Below are 21372 nucleotides of genomic sequence, written 5' to 3' on the forward strand. Positions count from 1 at the left end.
CTAGAGTTTCAATCTAAATTTCGTATTGTGAATTTTATTGAAGTATATAGTTTTTGAACTGTACTAATCAACTCTTTGAGAAGCAAATTTTTTGTACATCTACTTGACTTGTATTTTGTAGATTAACGATTCCAATGATTGTTTGGATCGTTGACTAAGTAAGGAAATATTGCTTAGAGAGGCGGGTTCTAGCCTAATTGAAAGGGTGACCGAACGAGGAAACATCGTTTGAAAAGGCAAGTTCTAGCTTATTGAAAGAGTGTAAAGGTTTGTTCCGCCTGATAAAGGAACAGGTTTAGTGAATCCTTTGATAGTTTGTCAAAGCCGAGGACATAGGCTGAGTATAAGCCAAACCTCGTAAAAATCCCAGTCTCACTATCTCTTCCCTACTCTTTATTTTCAGCAAAGTTTATAAATTGTGTGGATGCTTTATAAAACTTTGAATTCTAAGTGTTTGGTTGTCAAATAGATCAAAAGATAATTTGTTTTGGTTTGATCAACGTTGATTAGGGAAACCAAAAGGAACTACATTGGTTGATCATCCTTAACTTATTAGACTGACAGTTTATTTAAAAGCTCAACATTGGGAAGAAGGTTGTTTGTGGAATTTAACAACAGAGCGTATACATATTCAGCAAGTTTTACATATTGATACAGGAATATTGTTACAAGAATGAAGTAATTGGTTATTTAGTTTTGGTTGTGGTTGATTAGTTTGGCTGATTGATTACTTGGATGATTAAATGATTGTGTGGTTGCAAATTGAATTAAGAAATAAGCTTTTGCTGAAAGTTTGAAGAATCAAAAACAAGTTAAGAATCCCTAAAAAGATTATTTTTAAACCCAATTCACCCCCCTCTTAGGACTACACCTTACTTTTCACATTCTTTTGTAAAAGACAATAAAATTGTTACTTTTGTACCGTTGGCTCCACGATAAGTGTATGAAGATCAAATGAAATTGAAAAGAGAGAATGAATTTAAAAAATATTGTGAGACTGAGAGCTCTAAAAAAGATTATGTAATAAAAATCACGAAAATGTGAGGTTTTGTTTCTTCTTTTCGGTGTTTCAGAGAACTTGTGAAGTTATCAAGGATTCTTCCTTGTGACGTTCAAATATTATACCTTCGGTTCGTAATTTAATTATAATCATTGGGTCAAAATTTGTTACTTTATACCTTCGATTGGTGAATTAATTATAATCACTAGGTCAATGTTTTTTACTTTATACATTCGGTTCGCATTTCATTTATAAACGTTGTGTCAGGATTTTCTATCCAAAAATCTGAATTTTAGCTTTATTGGGCAAATATTCAAATATTGATTGTTGGGTTTTAACGTGTATCGATTGAGGTTCGTATCATTTGGTGAAACCCAACAATCAATATTGGAATGTTCGCCCAAGAAAGCTAAAATTCATATTTTTGGATAGAAAACATCGACCCAACATTTATAAATGAAACACGAACCGAAGGTATAAAATAACAAACATCGACCCAATGTTTATAATTAAATCACGAAACGAAGGTATAAAATAATAAACTTTGACCCAATGATTATAATTAAATTACAAACCAAAAGTATAAAATTTGAACGCCTTAAGGAAGAATCCTTGATAAGTTCACAAGTTCTCTGAAAACCAACAAAATTTCACATTTTCTTGATTTCTACAATTTTACAAAATAAAATTAATAATCTCAATAAAATAGACTTTATAGACCTACCAAATAAATAAATAAATAAATTTATTGAAGGCTCTAATAAAGGCTTTGGATCATTAGAACTTAAATGAGCTAATTTGGAGATTAAAACAAGTTCCAAAATTATACAATGGTGGAAAAAAGAAATTTGGATAAAACCTTAGCCATAAACTATAAGAAAAACGAGACTACCAAGACTTTTGGAGGAATAGGCATGAAGATCATACTCATAAAAGAGATGAGCATCAAAATATGTTGCAAACCCTATCAAGAAAATATTTTTTTTAACAATAAAATTAAGCCCTAAGCATAAACACTATTTGCACAAGAAACATGATGATGTCTTAAAATAAGAGAAAAAAAATAATCAAAATTTTTAAACTTGAACATAAGAATTATTAAAATATTCGAAGAAAAAAAAAAAGACAAATTTTAGAAAAGGCTAAAATACATAATCCCCAATACTAAAGGCAACTACCAAATAACCACCTTCATGTATTCAGGGGTGTTACACCGTTAATAGTAGTCACAAAAAGACTATTATAATACCTAAAGTAAAACTAATCAAAATAACAATAATTAAATGAATTTTAAAAAATATTTTGCAAATTGCATTAAAACCCTAGTTGCTACTAGAAAAAAACAAGGTCAGGCTGATGAGAATATGAACCAAACTTGAACGGCGCAGAGACTCCTCCACAGGATTAAAGTATGTGATATCATCTCTCTGGAGTGATTCCCCTATTAGTAATGGTTGAATTATATAGTCCCACCATTTCGATATCCTGTTACCATGTGAAATACTGTCCCTGAAGGGTCATAATATCATGGGCATACGAAAAAATTCATTGAATACTGCTAACACAAATAGTTATTCTCGTACAGGACATACATTGAATCTCATTCAAATATTTTGAAGAATACACTAATTTTGATTTTGATTTTTGCACATTTTAATATTTTAGATTTAACGAACCTCAACATAAAAGGCCCATCATCCTCTTCTACTTACCATATGTTCTCCCCCTTCACCTGTCTATAACATATGGTACAGATTTATGTGAATCTCAGCCTACTCATTGAACCAAACCACTCTGCTGAGTGTTGGTGATATAGTTGTAGTGTGGTCATTGACTAATCCACCCTGTGGAATGCTGGTGGTATAGTTGTAGTGTGGTACTTGAGACTCTGCCCCTATCTCTGCTGAAGGAAGGTATTCGTGCCCCTCTGATATAAAATCCACCAATTTCTAATGATTTCCATGGACAAGCTGTAAAATGTACAAAGAAGAGAATACAACAACAAAACCAAGCCTTACTCTCACTAAGTGGGATCGATTATATGAATCCTTTTCTGCCAATTTATGCGATCATGGACCATAGATTCAAGGATATTAAATCCTTACTCACTATCTCCTCTCATGTTATTTTAGGTCTACCCCTACCCCTTCTACTGTCCCTCACAGTAATTAAGTCACTCTTCCTTACAGGTGCACTATTTGGCTTACGTTGTAAGTGTTCATACCATCTGAGTCGTCCCTCCCTTATCTTATCTTCTATAGGAGCTACACCTAACTTATCACGAATATGTTCATTCCTTAATTTACAAGAAGAGAATACAGAAGAACAAATACATCAAGTATGAAGTATGACCAAGTGATTTATTGCATGCTGTTGACCAGGCTCTTAAATCTCTCTGCATTTGCTTTATTATTTCTTCCTTCATATACTTCAATTAGTGATTGTATTGCCCGGGTTATCATTTCTTTCTTCTGATTCTCAAGGTCAGCCTCGGACACAGTACCCAATGATGAGCACAGGACTTTAAACCACTCCTCGAAGAATGAAGCTTTCTGCATTAAAAAAAAAAAAAATGCAATCATACAGAATAAGAAAAGCCATGAAACTTGAGAGGAACTCTGTTAATCCACAAAAAGATGCCGAACATACATCAACAACCATAAAATAGCATGTGAAAGAGGCATATCCTTCCAAATGCCCACATAAATATGGCAAGATGTACAACAAAACTGAACCACAGCACTGGATAGTTAAATTTAACAGAGGAAACATGTTTTCTAGGTCAGAAAATGCAACCATTAATCATGAATACATAATATACTAAGATTATTATAACTGAAATTTAGGGCAGTTATAGTCGTATGAGCAATTATGAAGATCTTACTTTCACAAGAAAATCTTTTGGAGGTTCATGCTCAGTGCCTGAAGCAAGGCTAAGCACATGCAACATCGTTGATGTCAGCTGTAGAAAGAAAATCAAACAAATAATAGAGTGAACAAAAAAATAAGTAAATAACACAAGAAATTTTTTGAAAAAGATAAATACAAAAAAGTAACAGTTCCCCATAATACGAGCTTTGATTATGCATTCTTTCTTTAGGAAGTCGACATTTTTCACTCATTAGGGAATTAAACAAACTCACTTGGCCATCTGTTTTTTATTTATTTTTTATTTTGTTGCTTTTGTCCTCTTTGGTTATTATATGAATCATTAAGGTAATGAAAACCAACAAACCGATATAATGCTACAAGTGGTTCATTTCTAGCTACGTACAACAATTAATTTATTACAGTGACTCTTCGCCGGCTGAATTTGAAGTTTTGTTCTGGCAAAAAAAGAAGCTTTTGATCATCATGCCATTTGAGTCCACAAAAATGGAATTTGAATTCTTGGCAGCAAAATAATATAAGGGACTAATTATAAGTAACTACATCAGAATAAAAATTTAATAGAACAAGGTTTAGCTTGCTACAGTTAGATATTTGGCTGCTGCTGAAAAAAGTACATGGGTGAACAAGTCATTCCATTGAATTAGGAGTAGGATTGCTCTCACTAAAAATGGTTCTATTTTTCTCTTTGTTATTGTTAATTTCTCATTTATAGAAATAAATTTATATATTTTCATTCAGAAAGCATATACAAAAGAGATCAACATAAATTATGTGTGAAGATACTAATATTTAAATAAATGAACAGTAAATTAAGGCATGATATTGCTATGACAAATAAAAAATGCAAACTTTAAAATTTTTTTTTATGAGCATAACCACAGATAATCCTTTTGGGATTCTGCACTTGGCAGAACAAGCAATTGGCCTTTAAAAACAATGAGCGCTTCCATTTACAGTTTGAACCTTGCAATAGATGCACTTAATTCAAATTAACAAAGCCTCTATCAGAGCTAAACTACACCAATTGTTTCACACCTGACAGCTCCACTCTATGACATTGGATGCCACTGTATTTATTTTATTATTTGATTTACATGGGACGATTATGACTGAAGCAAACACAGTAGGTGGTTCACCCATGACACCACTCAATGCAAATGATTTGAGGGCATTAACCTGCTTTTTTAGCATAACCATATACTTGAAACTTGATGGGGTTGGAATTTGGTCTGAATCCATATTCTCAAGTATACGCTGCAGACCTTGGACAATATCTGAATATGATCTCCCATACTCTGCATGAATTGAAGAAGAATAAGAGAGAGCAACTCTAGAATCATATTCTACATTAAACGAAATCAAGTGAAACCTCCTTTTTATCACTAGGTGTATAGAACATCTACAAATGAAAAAAAGAAAAAACAAAAAACAAAAAAGAGAGAGAGAGAGAGAGAGAGAGAGAGAAGAAAAGAAAAGAAGGCAATCACTAATGCACTGGACTGAATAGTGATATATGGCAGTTTCCACTTTACACCTAACATAGGCTTATTCTCGTGCACAATAACATTGCTCAACATAATTCGGAACAACAAACAAAATAGACTTTGGTAAAACATAGAGCATATGATCATTCTATGCTAACTTGATATGAAATAAAGGAAAAGAGACATTTAAACTTGCTAGAACTTGAGAAAGAAAGTGTAGACTTAGTTGATATAAAAATGTTTTAGTTCAAAAAGGATATAAAAGAAAGACATTGAACTTATTTTAATAAGCTATTTAATGAAAAACAAGTAGAGAACTTAAATTCAGGATTGACAAGCGAGCATAAGGCAAAAAAAAAATTGAGATTTATACTAGAGCCATTGAAGTAAAGTTTGCATTAAAGAAGATGAAAAATGGAAACATTATAGCACCGGATATAGCATTCAATTGAAGTTTGGAAAAGCTGAAAATAGAATTGTGGCTAACTAATTTATTTAACACAATCATAAGAACTAAGAAGATACCATATGAATGGAGGAAAGCACACATTACTGGTTGAGCATTTAGTGTTACTTATGTGTTACTATGGAGTGTCAGTAAGTGTAAGGGTATAATGGTCACTGTAATGTTCATGATACAGATCATAAATAGGTAGGACCTAAAAGTTTGAAAAAGGTTTCCAATTTATCATTCTCAACATGTTATCAGAGCTTGATCTTGAGACCTAAATCCTAAGTGTTGCAGCTGCCACCAATGCAAGCCCTAAATGACATAACCCTATGCTTGTCTGCCACTGTAGGAGGATTGTCCACATCACTATAGCCGAAAGCAACTCAAGAGTTTCTGAAAAACAAAAGCATTGCCGAAGAGAAGTATCATGTGCCAGCCGAAGGTTGACAACTCTTATTTCACACACCAGTGTGTGATGCTTTGTTAAGCCTTGTTTTTTATTCAATTTGATTCCACACGTCTTGAATCCTTTTATAAGCTACAATATCAAGTTGTAAGTCATGTGTTTTGTTCAAATATTGAACATTTTTTCTCTGCTGATCACTCGTGACTCTTCGTTGACGAGATTGTTACAATGAGAGTCTATATAAGACAGGTAGCTGAGCTCCTTGAGGCCGTGGCAGTGTTATGTTCAATTGTTTGTCACTTTTTCTCGTTGTTCATCTTGTTCTTGATTGTTCCAGTTGTTTACCATATTCGTTGTTGGTCTGGTTTTAGGCGTTTGGATGGGTTCCAAAACCTCAAAAGTATGTTTCCCTCCTTAAATCATTTGTTCAACCATTGGTGAACATAGTACTATATTTGTCCTAGAGGAGCATTCAAGGTTCTTGCAGTATTCGGCATCCTAGCAAGCATCTCTTCACATTGCATCTCTTGCTCAAAATGGTAATCCTACAGTCTGAATGTTATCTAGTATCTCTATCACTAGTCCATGGATCAATGATTCTGCAACCTTTCACCATATTACATGTATAACAAACCTTTTTTCTGCCCTTTAGAATTTTGAAAAGCAACATCAAGTTATCTTTGCTCATGGGCAATTAATCCTACTTTCTTAATCTCTCTTTCTCCTGTTCTGTATAGTCCCAAATTCCCCTTTACTCGTGTCCCTTAATAAGATTACGAAGTCACTGGACTGGTATCCTTTCTTTTCAAATTCAGTTGTTATTTGAGATTTTAAAATGAGGAAGACAATTGGCATTAGGACATGAGGCTGGCGGACTTTACTACTTTGAGTTGCTTCCTCTTTTGTTGCTTTCACTCCCTCCTTCTGTTGCTTGCACTACTGCTGCCACACCACTTCATATCCACTGTCGTCGTCGTCATCCTTTGTCAGACAAGTTAAAACATCTATGATTTGTTTGGCACGTAAGAATTGAATGAAAATGAATGAAATTGATCTTTCTAATTTTACATATTTGAAATATAAATTTTCATTCTATTCTACTATCAATAATCCATCTAGCTGACCAAACATCAGGCTAGTTCCTACTGTGAGTTCAGTGTCTAATCTTGAGTGCGATTCTTTTTGAAAAGCACCATCATCTTCTGTTTGCTTATTGAGTCAATAAACGGAGGGTCAACCCTTTCATCTTAGTTCATTCCAATATTTGGGGTCCTAGTTGTGCCACGTCAAATCAGGGGTTCAGATATTTTGTTACCTTTTATTTCATAAAAGATCAAGTAGTTTAAGACGTTTTGTGCTTTTCATTTTGAAATAAAGACTCAGTTTGATGTACTAGTCAATATAGTTCCTAGTGATGATGTTAAGGAATACTTCAGTAACCAATTCGCTACCAATATGACTAATTATGATACGATTAAGGAATACTTTAGTAACCAATTCGCTACCTATATGACTAACTATGATATTATTCATGAGTCATTGTGCACACATTCCCACAACAAATGGAGTTGCAAAAAGGAAAAACAAACAAATCCTTGAAGTTACTCGTACCCTATAGGTACGGGTTTCTCGAAGTGTCTGTACCTCGGGACAGGTATGGGTTTCCCTCTTCAAGTTATGGTAACTCTGTTTCAGCACTTACTGTTGCATTGTCCAATTTAGACATTTCCACTTCCTACTCACACTGCCAAACATGATTGTTGGCTACAAGCTATGCAGGAAGAAATTGCCACTCTAGAGACCAATCACACCTGAGACATTAAGCCTTGTCCTCCCACCATTATTCCTCTGGGTTGTAAATGGGTTTACTTAGTCAAGGTCCGATCTGATGGAAATCTGGATCGTTACAAAGCTCACCTTATTGCACTTGGGAATAATCAGGAATATGGTGTCAATTATGAAGAGACCTTTGCTCCTGTGGCTAAGATGACTACTGTTCATACGATTCTGGCTATTGCTGCTTCCAGTGAGTGGCCGCTACATTAGATGGTTGTCAAGTATGCTTTTCTTCACGGGGATCTTAAAGAGTATTTATATGAAGCCACCCCTGGGCTTGTTTCCCTCTTCAACTTCACATGTGCGTAAGCTTCATCGTTCTCTTTATGGTCTAAAACAAGCTTCGAGGGTCAGGTTTGATAAATTCCGCACCACTTTATTACAATTTTCATTCAAACAGAGCAAGTATGACACTACATTGTTTCTTTAGAAATCATGTGACGCCCCGAACAAGCCAAGTGGGGCTCGGATGCCACGTGTTCCAATTACCAATATCTGATACCATAATTAACATGCACGTAGCGGAATATAAATAAATAACCTCAAATAAATACTAGATTTCTATATAACAACCCAAAAACGAACACTACAATATCCAGATATCCGTATCCACAACCAACATTTAAAACATAACCTTGTACAAATATATTTGTATATATACCAGTATCTCACAATACCCCAAAAAGAAACCACCAAAAAACAATCCCAGCCTCGGTCTTCAAACCCAATCTCCAAAAAAACCTGAAAAGTTGTTGATCCACTAGGGTGAGACACTTCTCAGTATGGGTGGAATAAATTATAATAGTGTGTGACATATGAGTTTTAATATTTATATATCAAAATAAACTACTTCTCTTATAATATCAATAACAACTGAGAAAATGTATCATTAATAACATCACTGACATCTGATATCATACACACATCCAATATACACAAGTACATAATTTTTATGTAGGCGAAAGTCCCCGAGGATAGGGAAGATTACCCACACATACAAGTAGCTTCCCTCTGCTCTGGTACTAAAAACTACTTACCAGAGCACTCGCCTTATTCAGTAAGCCCTCAGGTGAAAAATTACTTCGCCGCCAGTGTACACATCTTTATTATTTTAAAGGCAAAGGTTTCTGGGAATCGGGATGTCTACTCGCCAATACAAGTAGCATCACTTTGCACTGATATCAAGAAACTACCTAGCAGAGCACTCGCCTTTCTCAGCAAGCCCCCAGCGGTATGTTTACCTCGCCGCATGCACACACATGCATTCACAATATGATATACCATTATTATTATGTTTTAATTAAATTTACATGCACAACACATCTACGTAGGAATCATGCAACTTATACTTCATCTTCTAATGTCCTCAGTATGTGGCCCACACAGAACAACTGCATACATATCAGTACATGGCCCAAACAGGTAGCTACGCACTTCTTATCTACACATGGCCCACACAGACAGTACTACCCACACAGGGTACATAACATGGCCCATACAGGCGCCACCATCCACACATGATACATAACATGGCCCACACAGACGTCATTATCCACACAGGATATAACGTGGCCTACACAGGCACCACTCCAGCTTCCGCGACACGTGGCCCACACAGGTACCACTATTCACCAGTATCCAATCCCCATGACCTACTCGTAGTACATCAGTAGAACAAACTCCTCGACCTGACAATGTCCTATCCCATATAAATGATAATATGACGAGCTCATCGACCTACCAACGTCATATCATGATTTATATCTAAGCAATATAACAACCTCTTCATGTCAACATTATATTAAGATGCATACGAATAACCACATCAGTTAGTTCACACAGACGCATCAATGCATTACCACATAGGTATCCAATAGATCAATACATTCTCACACAGTAATCCAACAGATCAATACATTTCCACACATGAGTCAAACATAACAATTCATTCATCATCCCATAATCATTCCAAACATCCCCACATGCAAACCCAAATACTACAGTAATTCATATTCAATTTATTAGGAAAAATTATTCCCATGTCACATGACTTTAATATCATATGCAATTATCTCAAATATAAACCTTAAATAAAATCATCATTTTCTAGTACTCAAGTTGCTCTAAAAAAAATCATATAGATAAATAATAAATTCCATATGCTTGTAAATAACCAATTCACCTTAATAAAATACTGATATAATTTTATTCCTTCTAATCTGATTTCCTGAACCACGCCTGCAGGGTTCCCAAAATTATACCCGCGGCGCTCACTCGAACCCTGATTCAATCAAATCAACCCCAATAAAATATTATTTTAACCTTTCATAATTTACAATAATTAACTAACAATTAATTTCTAAATAACCCATTTATCTTAGTTTTGGGATTATGCCTACAACGATCCCACGAGAAATCCGCTCTACTAGACTTGTAGAGAATCATCCCTAGATTCTCGTGGTGGTGTCCGATCGCCAATTTGGCTTAAAATTTAAGAAAAATTGAGGAAAGAATGAGAATTTGCCTTATCCTAGAAGATATGTCTACGTTGCTCCTACGACAAATCCACTTCGGTAGAAATGTCGGTAGCGGAGAATAGAGTCCAGTAGTATTTTCGGATTTTCAATTGGACGAGAATCTGTCGCGAAACCGCAGAGAGAGGAGTGGAAAGCGTGAGTCTCAGAGAGTTTTTTTTTTTCCCTTCTTCTTTCTTTCTATTCTGTTGCGTGAGAAATTTTGTTCTTTTCCTCTCTCTGTTTGCGCCAGGAAGCTTAGACACTAAGTTTTCTTTTTTTCTTTTTTTTTTCTTTCCTTTACTTTATACTTTATTATATACTTATATATATATATAATTTATCCTTATATGTATTTAAGCATATATGTACGCATAACCATCAGATTTCTTAGTTTAATTAATTTCCTTAATAATGTTTAATTAATTAATTAATAATTAATATTTATTTATTTATTTTATTATTATTTTTCCTGGATTACTACAAATCAGGCATGGGTATTGTTGTTCTTTTGGTTTATGTTGATGATATTGTGATTACTGGTTCTGATTCTGCTTTACTTGCTGAGCTCAAGACTCATCTCTCAGTCTTTTCATATGAAAGATCATGGGTCTCTCACATATTTTCTTGGTCTTGAGGTGAATCGCAGTCCCTCAGGTATTTCACTCGATGAACATAAGTATGCTAGTTACTGGGTGGCCACAAGGGTACTTCTGTTGATACTCCCATGGAATTAAATGTCAAGCTTCGCAAAGAGGAGGGTGACTTTCTTGCTGATCCCTGTTTATATCGGAGGTTGGTTGGTAGTCTTGTCTATCTCACCATTACTACATCAGACATTTCTTTTGTTGTACAGCAAGTTAGCTAGTTTCTTGAAACTTCTCGTCATCTTCAATTGGCTATTGTCCGTAGGATCATACGCTATGTTCAGGGCACTTCTGCCCGTGGTTTATTATTCCCTACAGGTAATTCTACTCGCCTTGCTGCTTATAGCGATGCTGATTGGGGTGGTTGTGAGGATACACTTTGCTCCATCACTGGTTGGTGTGTGTTCTTAGGTTATACATTGATCTCTTGGAAGAGTAAGAAGCAAGACAGAGTTTCTAAGTCATCGACGGAACCTGAATACCGGGCAATGTCTTGTGCTTGCTTTGAAATTATTTGGCTTCGAGGCTTGCTTGCTGAGCTAGATTTTTATGAGACCAATCCTACACCTCTACATGCCGATAATACAAGTGCTATCTAGATCATGGCCAATCCTATCTATCATGAACGCACGGAGCATATTGAAGTCGATTGTCACTCTATATGTGAAGCATTTGAAGCTCGTGTTATCACTCTTCCACACATTTCCACTAAATTACAAATGGCGGATATCTTCACCAAGGCTCTCACTCATCATTGACGTCGCTTCCTAAGTAGCAAATTGATGCTTGTTGATCAACCTTGCATCAATTTGAGGGGGGCTGTCAACAGAACAGCAAAGCAAAAGATTTCTTTCCTTACTTCAGCCCACATATATTTCCTTATATTTCAATTCATTATTTTGTACAGTTAGCATATATTTAGTTTACATATATAGGGCTTGACAGATTATAGTTTACTTGTATAGGGCTAGAATTATGCTAGACCTTATTTACTTTCCATGTATAGCATTCTTGCAAAATCTATATATAATATATAGAACTCAAGGCCAATTGATTCGGCCATTCACAAAATATTTGACACCATAGACTTTCAAAAGAACATATTGAACCCAAATTAGTATCCCACCAATTCTCATAAAGTCCAAACTTACAAAACTTGTTCTACCTTACTTGCATGTAAATATGTAACTTTAAGCAGTCACTGTTTTTCTATTCAGATGGAGACTCTTGCAGTGAGGGAAACAAAGAAAATACAAAGAAAGCAATCATGGTTTTAAATAACGGTCGTGACTGTTATGTAACCCCATTACGTAACGGTTTTTTGGGTTCCCGATAATCACGGTCGTAGGGCCCATTATAGACCGTGACCGTTACGTAACTGCTATAGGACTGTTATGCAAAAAATATATATATATATATATATATATATTTTCTTTTTTACTTTTTCTTTTCATGTTTGTTTTCATAAATTATTCTCAATATACTATGTGGCGAGAGAGGGAAGATTATAATGAGGATGTTAATGATACAAAATTTACTATTTTTATTAACAATTTGAAAATATTAAGTTGTTAGGAAAATATTTTATTTTGATAAAATTAGCATTTTGATTTTTACGTTCTTTATTTTTCAACTTCAACCTTCTTTTCTTTTCTAGTCATTGTCTATTTGTATTATTCGTATAATTGTATGTCTTATGTATCTAGTAGATTAATGGAGTGTATAATGTATTTCATTTATCATGCATTAGAATAATGATAAAGTATAAAACATACACACGTAATTTTTCAAAATACACTAAAAGTCTTTATATGAAGGGTTAAAAGCTTAAAACATGCAAATACACTAATATGCACAAGGTTGTGCTTGCTTGAAAAAAATTCACAACTGTTACACCCACTTCCCGCTATGTAACACCCGCTTACTGTTACGCCTGTTACCATTAGATTACGCTATCCGTTACCTCGATTTAAAACCATGAGAGCAATAGAAACCATAATCATACTTTTAACCTTTTAACCATAATAGTAGTGACAAGTAGAAATCAACAACTCACCATGTACTGAAAATGGCACAGCCAACGCAACAGCAGCTTGTATCCTGATCTTAAAATTAGAAGAGTCACGAAGCAGCAGTAGCAGAATATTAAATACAGATGGAGCCCTGAAAAAAAATGAGAATAAACATTTATTTACACAATAAGAAAGTGCGTATTGATTTGGGAAAGCATCAGATATGCGCCATGCATAGTTTATCTGCTGCACAAGAGAAAGTAATTGCATAACCATAGAGAACAATTAAATGCGAGAGAATAAATATACAACTTTATGGAGCACCTAGAAACAAATTGCTACAGGATGCCAGAAAGAAGAGAAGGGAGGTGGAGTGGGGGCAATAGAACCCAATTCAACTGTGACAGCTTTATAGAGGCTCAAAAGAGAAGAAAAGAAAAACGAGAAATGAAACATGAACCAGGAAATCACATTATATAGGAAGAAGCAGCAGGAGAGGGGTAATTAAGATAACTTCTCATGTCATAAATAACATCACATAGATCTAGATAAAGAGGGAACAAGAGTTTGATAGCCCATTTGTTACGGTTGAGAAAATTCAAAAAAATTTACCAGACTTGTAAACTATGCAAATATTTGTGACATGAAAATCATGACAAGCATCCTCCCTCACCACAATGAAACATCTTTAACATTTTGTAATAAACAAGGAATTTAATAAGTGGCTCTTCATAAGATTTAATTTCCTTTTGCCCCTTAATAATTGGTTTCTTAATATTGAACCAATCCAATCAGCCAGAGATGCTCTCTTGCCCCTCTTAATATTCTTAATGCCTATAAATTGTAAGACATTAGTCATCACTTATGCTAATTATTCAGAACCCAGTTCAAAAATTCAAAACTTGATTAGATAGGTTACACGTGGTTTGCAGAATGGATTTTTTTTTTTTTTTTTTGGTGGAGAGGGGAAGGGGTTATTGCTGTGTTATTGCTTTGTTAGTATTTTTTAGTAAGTTAGTATAGGTAGAAAGTCATTGTAGTGTACAAGGGATACATTATAAATAGAGGGGGAGACCTATTCGCTGTTTTAGGTTTTCCCATTTACTAAGCATTCTCAGCAGGTTATCGAAGCAAGTTCTTGAGACCTAAACCGTCAAATCCTATGTATGTCTGAAACTAGAAGGGTCGTTTACACCACTGGAGGTCTGAAAGACTGAAACAGCTCCAGCAGTCGCTCGAAAAAGCAATAGCTGCCAATAATTTTCTGGACATTGCCAGTTTTAGAAACATAATAATTGAGTTTTGAAAAATCAGCATTATAGTTGCCTAAAAAAAAAATGCCAATCTGTAGCCTCCTGAAATCCCATCGCTGGAAGGCCAGCCAAGTGCCCTTATGAGCCCACTGAAGGATAACAGCCCGATTGTCCAGGCCAGCCTGTGAGGCTTTGTTAAGCCTTATTTTTTATCCAATTTATTTCCCCATGTCTTGAATCCTCTGTAAACCATGATATCAAGTCATGGGTCATGGATTTTGCCCCAAAGATCCAAACCTTTCAATTCCTCACTTGCAGCACTTCATTAATGCCATTAGAGGCTTAGAGGCTGGTAATTGGGCTGTGGCAGTGCCGTATCTATGCATTTGTGATGTGTTTGGGGCTGTATCAGTGGTGTACCACAGCTGTATCAGTGTGTTTGTGATTGTTCATTGTTTGTGGGTATTGGGATGGAGTCCATGAACCTTAGAAACATGTTTCCCTCATTAGCCATTGGCAAACAACATAGTACATCTGTCTCAGAGGACTATTTGAGGATCCTGCACTATCGGGAATCCCAACCAAGGTCTTAAATTTCTGCAAAATTATCAAAATTTCCGCAAAATTTTCAAAATTTCCATTGAAATTTCTGGTTTCTGTCACCCTCGAAATCGAAATGACAGTTGATTTCCATCTTGCATATTTTCCATCGAAATCTCAACGAATCATCCGAAATTTATCGAAATCTCAAAATTTTAAAGAAACTTTTCGAAATTTTAACTACACAATGAAATTTCCTTGGAATCCAAATGAGAGAGATTTAGGAGTGAAGCGAAATTTATCTCTTAATTTATTTTATTTATTTTATTTGGAAACAAAAGATTATTACAAGTACTTTTGAAATTGTATGAAAAAATAACTTAAATCAACATTTTATTTAACCATTCATGTCTAAATTATCATTCTTTGTATAATAAATAATATTTAAATAATTTATAAATTTCATTTGTATTAACTAAATATGTTTAATGCATATTATCTTACAAATACGTTTGAGACACATACTACATTACAACTTTTCCACCTCATACAAACATAGATGTATTTAAACTTACATTATTATGTTTGTTAACCATTTCTAAGGTTTCACTAAGAATTCCATTCTTTACTACTGATTTCCATTATTTTTTTAAAATCAAAATCGGTATTGACATCGAAATCGAAATTTCCATACTTTTGGAGCTTCGAAATTTGAATTGAAATCAAAATTTAAGGCCTTCATCCCAACAAGAATCTCTTCATAGGGCATCTCTTGTTCAGAAAGGGAGTCCTACATCTTGTCTGTCATTGAGCAGCACTATCTCTCCCACTAGCACATGGGTCATAGATTCTGCTGCCACTGACTATTTGACATGTATAATCAACCATTTTTCTACCTCAAGTATTCTAAGCAAACTACCTTGAATTACTCTCATGGATTTATTACTACAGATAAGGGAATAAATGATTAGAAGAAAACTTAGTCTAATCTGCCTAAAAGAAACTAAGTGAGTGTGAGAGAAAGCTAGAGAAATTGAAAAATCAGGATTCAAACTTTGGTACACTTGAAAAGAAAAACATGAGAATGGGGTAGGAATTATAGTAGACAAAAATTTACAAGATAGCATTGTAGATGTCAAAAAAGTAGGGGATACAATTATAAAAATCAAGATGGTCTTAGACCAAGAGATAATAAATGTCATACGTGCTTATGCTCCTCAAGTAGGCTTAGTAGAAAACCTAAAGAGATAGTTTGGGAAGATATTGATAGAATTATAAAAAGAATATTAGGAACTAAGAAGATATTCATAAAAGCATATTTGAATGGAAACGTCGGAAGGGATAATAAAGGTTAGGACAGGATACATGGAAGATATGCATATGATGACAAAAAGGAGTTTGGGGAGACAATCTTAGGCTTTGCCATGTCATATGATTTTACTACAATGAACATTTGCTTCAAGAAGAGAGAACACTTAACAACCTTCAAGAGCGGACAAAATAAAAGTCAAATAGATTTTTTCTTAACTAGGAGGGTAGATCGTTTATTGTGTAATTATTGTAAAATTATCCTACGTGAAAGCTTAACCACACAATATAGAGGTTCAGTGTTACATATATGTATTAAAAAATGGAAGAGAAAGGATAAAAGAAATCAGTGCAAGAGAAATAGTTTGGTGGAACCTAAAGGGAGAAAATATAATAAAATTTAAAGATAAAATGATCAAAGATGATGATTGGACTGTAGAGAATGATTTACACACAAACACTTTTTGGAGAAGGATAACTAGATTTATTAAAAAAATAGCAAAAGAGATTTTAAGTGAATCAAGAGGAAGATTCTCGTATAGCAAAGAAAGTCTATGGTGGGATCAAGATGTCCAAAAAGTTGCAAAGACAAGGAATTTGGTATAAAACATGGGAAAAATGTAAACACATAGAAAACTTTGAAAAGTATAAAGAGGTGAGAAAAGATGCAAATAAGGCCATTAGTGAAGCTAAACACAGATCATTTAATAATTTGTATGCTAGATTAGATACAAAAAAAAAGAGAAAGAGACATTTACACTTGCTAGAGTTAGAGAAAGAAAGAGTTAAGGGCTTAGGTAATGAAAAATGTATAAAAAGTGCGGATGATATTGCCTTGGTCAAGGAAGAAGACACAAAAGAAAGATGGTGAACTGACTTTAGTAAGAAATTTAAAGAAAACCAAGAAAAAGGCTTAAGCTTAGAATTGATAAATGAAAAAAAAAAAAAAAGGTTAAAAATACGAGATTTATTGCCAAAATTTGAGTTAACGAAGTTAAGTTTCCACTTAAAAAGATGAAAAATGAAAAAACTATAGGATCGGATAACATCTCAATTGATGTTTGGAAACATCTAGGTGATAACGGAATTATATGGTTAACTAATTTCATTAACACAATTATAAAAATTAAGAAAATAACTTATGAATAGAGGAAAAACACTTTAATAACTATATACAAAATAAAGGAGATATTCAAAATTGTAATAATTATCGTGGAATTAAACTTAGGAGCCATACAATGAAATTGTGGGAAAGGGTAGCTGAACAAAGATTAAGGATAGAAACAAAGGTTTCAAAATTCAATTTGATATTATGCCTAGGAGGTCTACTATAGAAGCTATTTATCTTTAAAGAAAATTAATGGAAAAGTTTAGGGAAAAGAAGAGGGACTTGCATATGGTATTCATTGACTTAGAGAAAGCGTATGATAGAGTACCTAAAAAAGTTTTATGATGGGTTCTAGAAAAAAAAAAAGGGAGCATGTAGTAGGCATTCTAATGTCATTAAAGATATGTACGATGGAGTGATGACTAGTGTTAGGACTATAGGTGGAGAGATTAAGAATTTTCAATCACAATAAGTGTACATCAAAGATTTTATTTGAGCCCTCATTTTTTGCTTTAGTGAAAGATGAAATGACTAGGAGTATCCAAAATGAGGTTCCATGGTACATGTTGTTTGCACATAATATCGTCTTGATTGATGAAAGTACGTGTGTAGTAGAATCTAAGTGATAATAATGGAGAGAAGCTTTAAAATTTAAAGGCTTTAGGATAAGTAGAAATAAGATATAGTATATGAAATGTAATTTTAGTCATAGTCGGAGGAATATTGGAGACAAAGTTAAACTTGATAATAAAGAAACCAATAGCAGTAGTAGATTTCGATACCTTGGATCTATTCTGCAAGCTAAAGGAGAAATTGAAGAGGATGTAATGCATAGAGTTAAAGCAGATTGAGTAAAATGGAAAAGTACTTCAAGTGTGCTTTGTGATTGTAGAATCCCCTTAAAATTAAAAAGGAAATTTTATAGAATGGTTGTAAGACCAGCTATGCTACATGGATCAAAATGTTGGGCGACTAAATAACAACATAACCAAAAAGTAAAAGTTGTCGAGATGTGAATGCTTAGATGGGTGAGGGGTATAACGTTGAAAGAAAAATTAAGAAATGAACATATTTGCAATAAGTTAGGCACAACTCTTGTGGAAGATAAGGGAGGGGCAACTCAAATGTTTTGAGCACTTACAACGTAGGCCACATAGTGTGCTCATGAGGAAAAATGAGTTAGTTACTGTGAGGGTAGAAGAAGAGATAGGGGTAGACCTAAAATAAAACTTGGAATGAGAAAATAAGGATTTAATGGTCCTAAATTTGTCAAAAAAAATTGTCCATGATCACAATTGGCAGAAAAGGATTTATGAAGTCAACCCCACTTAGTGGGACTTAAGGCTTTGTTTGTTGTTGTTGGTATATGTTGTGCTCATAAACTACTCTCTCATCAATAAAATGTCATCCTCTATCCTTGGTAGTAAAATCCCAGATTTAGTTATCATCCCTAAGGCTCCTTTGTTCTCCCTTCCTCCTCATATATTCAGTTGTGTGTCCTTTGTCCATGAGTAACTTCAGAAAAGGATAACTTGGATCCTCGTGCTATCAAATGTAATTTTTTTGGGCTATTCCTATACTCAAAAAGGAATATTGATTTTATAGCCCTATTTCACATTGATTATTTGTCTTTACTAATGTCACCATTTTAAGTCTACACTATAGTACTTCGATTCATTGAATTTTGTTGACCTTGATGAGTCCCTTCCTCTACCTTTAGATCTCGATCTTTTATCTATGCCCACACCTCCCACATCTTCATCTAGTTTGAGTCCTTCTAGTCATTTGAATCATTCCAATTTGTAAGTATACATGCGGTGACTCATAGGAGGACAGCCTCCTCCCACTTCTACTACTGCGTCTCTGGTTCCCCCATTAGATGATCTTATTTCCCATGATGTTGATCCTCCTATAATTGTTCGGAAAGGTAAACGCACTTGTACCCAACATTCAATATCTAATTTTGTATGCTATGTTTCTTGTCACTATAACTGCTTCGTTAGTACTTTTGTCTTCTGTTGCTCTTCCAAAATCTATTTCTAATGCAATATCCTATTCCAAGTGGAGGAACGCAATGGTTGAAGAGTTGCATGCGTTAGATGATAATGTTACTTAAAATTTTGTACTTCTTCCTCCTGATGAGTCCATGATTAATTGTCGGTGGGTGTACAATGTGAAATTCAATCTTGATGGTTATGTGGCTCATTTGAAGGACCACCTTGTTGCTAAGCATATACTTAGTGTTGGAGATGTTTCAAATTCCAGCACTTTTTGGTTTTTTATTTTGTGGATTAATGGCAGCATTTTGTTTCTTGGTGTTAATTTTCAGCTATTTTTTTTGTCTAATGTCTTCCAATAGCTAGATATTAATGGTGGTATTTGAATGGTAAAATACCATTAATCTGCTGCAATGACCGGCTGGATGCTACTCCTCTATGCAGCCTATAAAAAGGGTATCTCCAGCCCTTTCCAAAACACAACCAAAGAATAGTATCTCTTTCCTTTCTTACATATTTTTTCTCTCCATCATCCAGTAGTAGTACCTAGTAAATATCTTGTTATTATTTTCTTTTCTATCATCTTATTGTTGTTTCTTTTCCATCCTCTACATTGGGTAACCGTATACTATAGCTCCTAAAGCTCTGGAGTTTATGAGTGCACACAAGCCCCAGCCTACCACACCTCAGTTTCTCTTTTTGTAATTGTCTCACTAATTTAATTAAGTTATTATTTTTATTTCATTTTAATTCTTACAATCTTAAAACTGAAATGCCCGCCTTTAATCCTACACTGAGAAACTACTAGCTGACCTCACCCTTGTGGAATCTTTTGATAGGACCAAATACAAGCGTTGGAAAGCAAAAATTTATTTTGCCCTGAAAACACTGTTAGGGGTCTATGTTCTAGAAATTCCCCGACCTTAGCCAGAAGGAAATAATAATCACATCAAATTAAAGTGGGAGGAAGATAACGAGAGGTGCAAGAACTAAATTCTCGATACTTTGGAAAACAAGTTTTATGATGTTTACTATAAGTATGACACTGCCAAGGAAATATGGGAAATCTTCAACAAGAATTACATCACAGAAGATGCTGGAACCAAGAAATTTGCTTGCAGCAAATTCCTACGCTACGAGATGACAGATAAAAAAAATAGTAGATCTCCAAATTCGAGAATTTTAAAAATTGTCGCATGTTATGTTGGCTGAGGGAGTAGAAGTAAATGATGTATTTCAGACAGCTTCTCTAATTGATAAGTTGCCACCATCTTGAAATGAGACTAAGGGAACTTTGATGCACAAGAAGAAGGATATGAACTTAGAACAACTTATCGTCTACCTGAGGATAGAAGAAGCTAATAGAAAAATGGCAGTTTATAATAATGAATTAATGGGAAAGGCAAACTTGGTGGAAGATGGTCAGGTGAGATCTAGGGGGAACTTCAGAACTGGGAAACAAGGTAGGGGGAACTACAACAATAGAAGGTTTAGCGCCAGAGAAAACAACAAAACCAACAATTGATTGCACAAACGAATCAACAACCGAGGAGATCGAAATGGCAAACATTTTGACAATTGATTTAGATACAACTCCTCCAACATAAAGAAGACACGAGGTAACTTTTATGTTTGCGGTAAACCTATACATCATGCACCTTAGTGTAGGTTTTTCCAAAGGGATGGTAATAATAGTAGTAGTAGTAATAATAATATTCATAATAATAATAAGCCCCAAGACAATATAGTAGAAGATGAGGTGATTGCTGCAGTGGTATCCAAGGTGACTTTAGTGGAAAATACAAAACCCACATGACTGGGTAGTAGATACCGATGCCACTAAACATATATGCAGTGATCGTAATCTTTTCAATAAATATGAAAAAGTTGATGGGGAATTAGTATTTATGGATAATGCCTAATCC

General features: G+C 34.5%; 1 protein-coding gene across 5 annotated transcripts in view; it reads right to left on the reverse strand.

Annotated features, from left to right (window-relative positions):
- Positions 1 to 3014: 3014 nt before the first annotated feature.
- Positions 3015 to 21372, reverse strand: part of LOC131158794 (uncharacterized) — a 146570-nt gene continuing 128212 nt past the window's right edge. For 2 of the 5 annotated variants that reach the window (XM_058113660.1, XM_058113661.1), the window contains 4 exons: positions 13286 to 13392; positions 5069 to 5187; positions 3885 to 3962; positions 3015 to 3552 (listed from right to left, as the gene is read on the reverse strand). In XM_058113660.1, the coding sequence (XP_057969643.1) occupies positions 3361 to 3552; positions 3885 to 3962; positions 5069 to 5187; positions 13286 to 13392 (496 nt within the window). In that variant the 3' untranslated portion in view covers positions 3015 to 3360. Of the gene's footprint in view, positions 3553 to 3884; positions 3963 to 5064; positions 5188 to 8616; positions 8811 to 13285; positions 13393 to 21372 lie in introns of those variants that run through there. The other 3 variants (XR_009137509.1, XM_058113662.1, XM_058113664.1) reach the window with 3 other exon arrangements.

Source organism: Malania oleifera, chromosome 6 (genome assembly GCF_029873635.1).
Source record: "Malania oleifera isolate guangnan ecotype guangnan chromosome 6, ASM2987363v1, whole genome shotgun sequence".
Taxonomy (NCBI): domain Eukaryota; kingdom Viridiplantae; phylum Streptophyta; class Magnoliopsida; order Santalales; family Ximeniaceae; genus Malania; species Malania oleifera.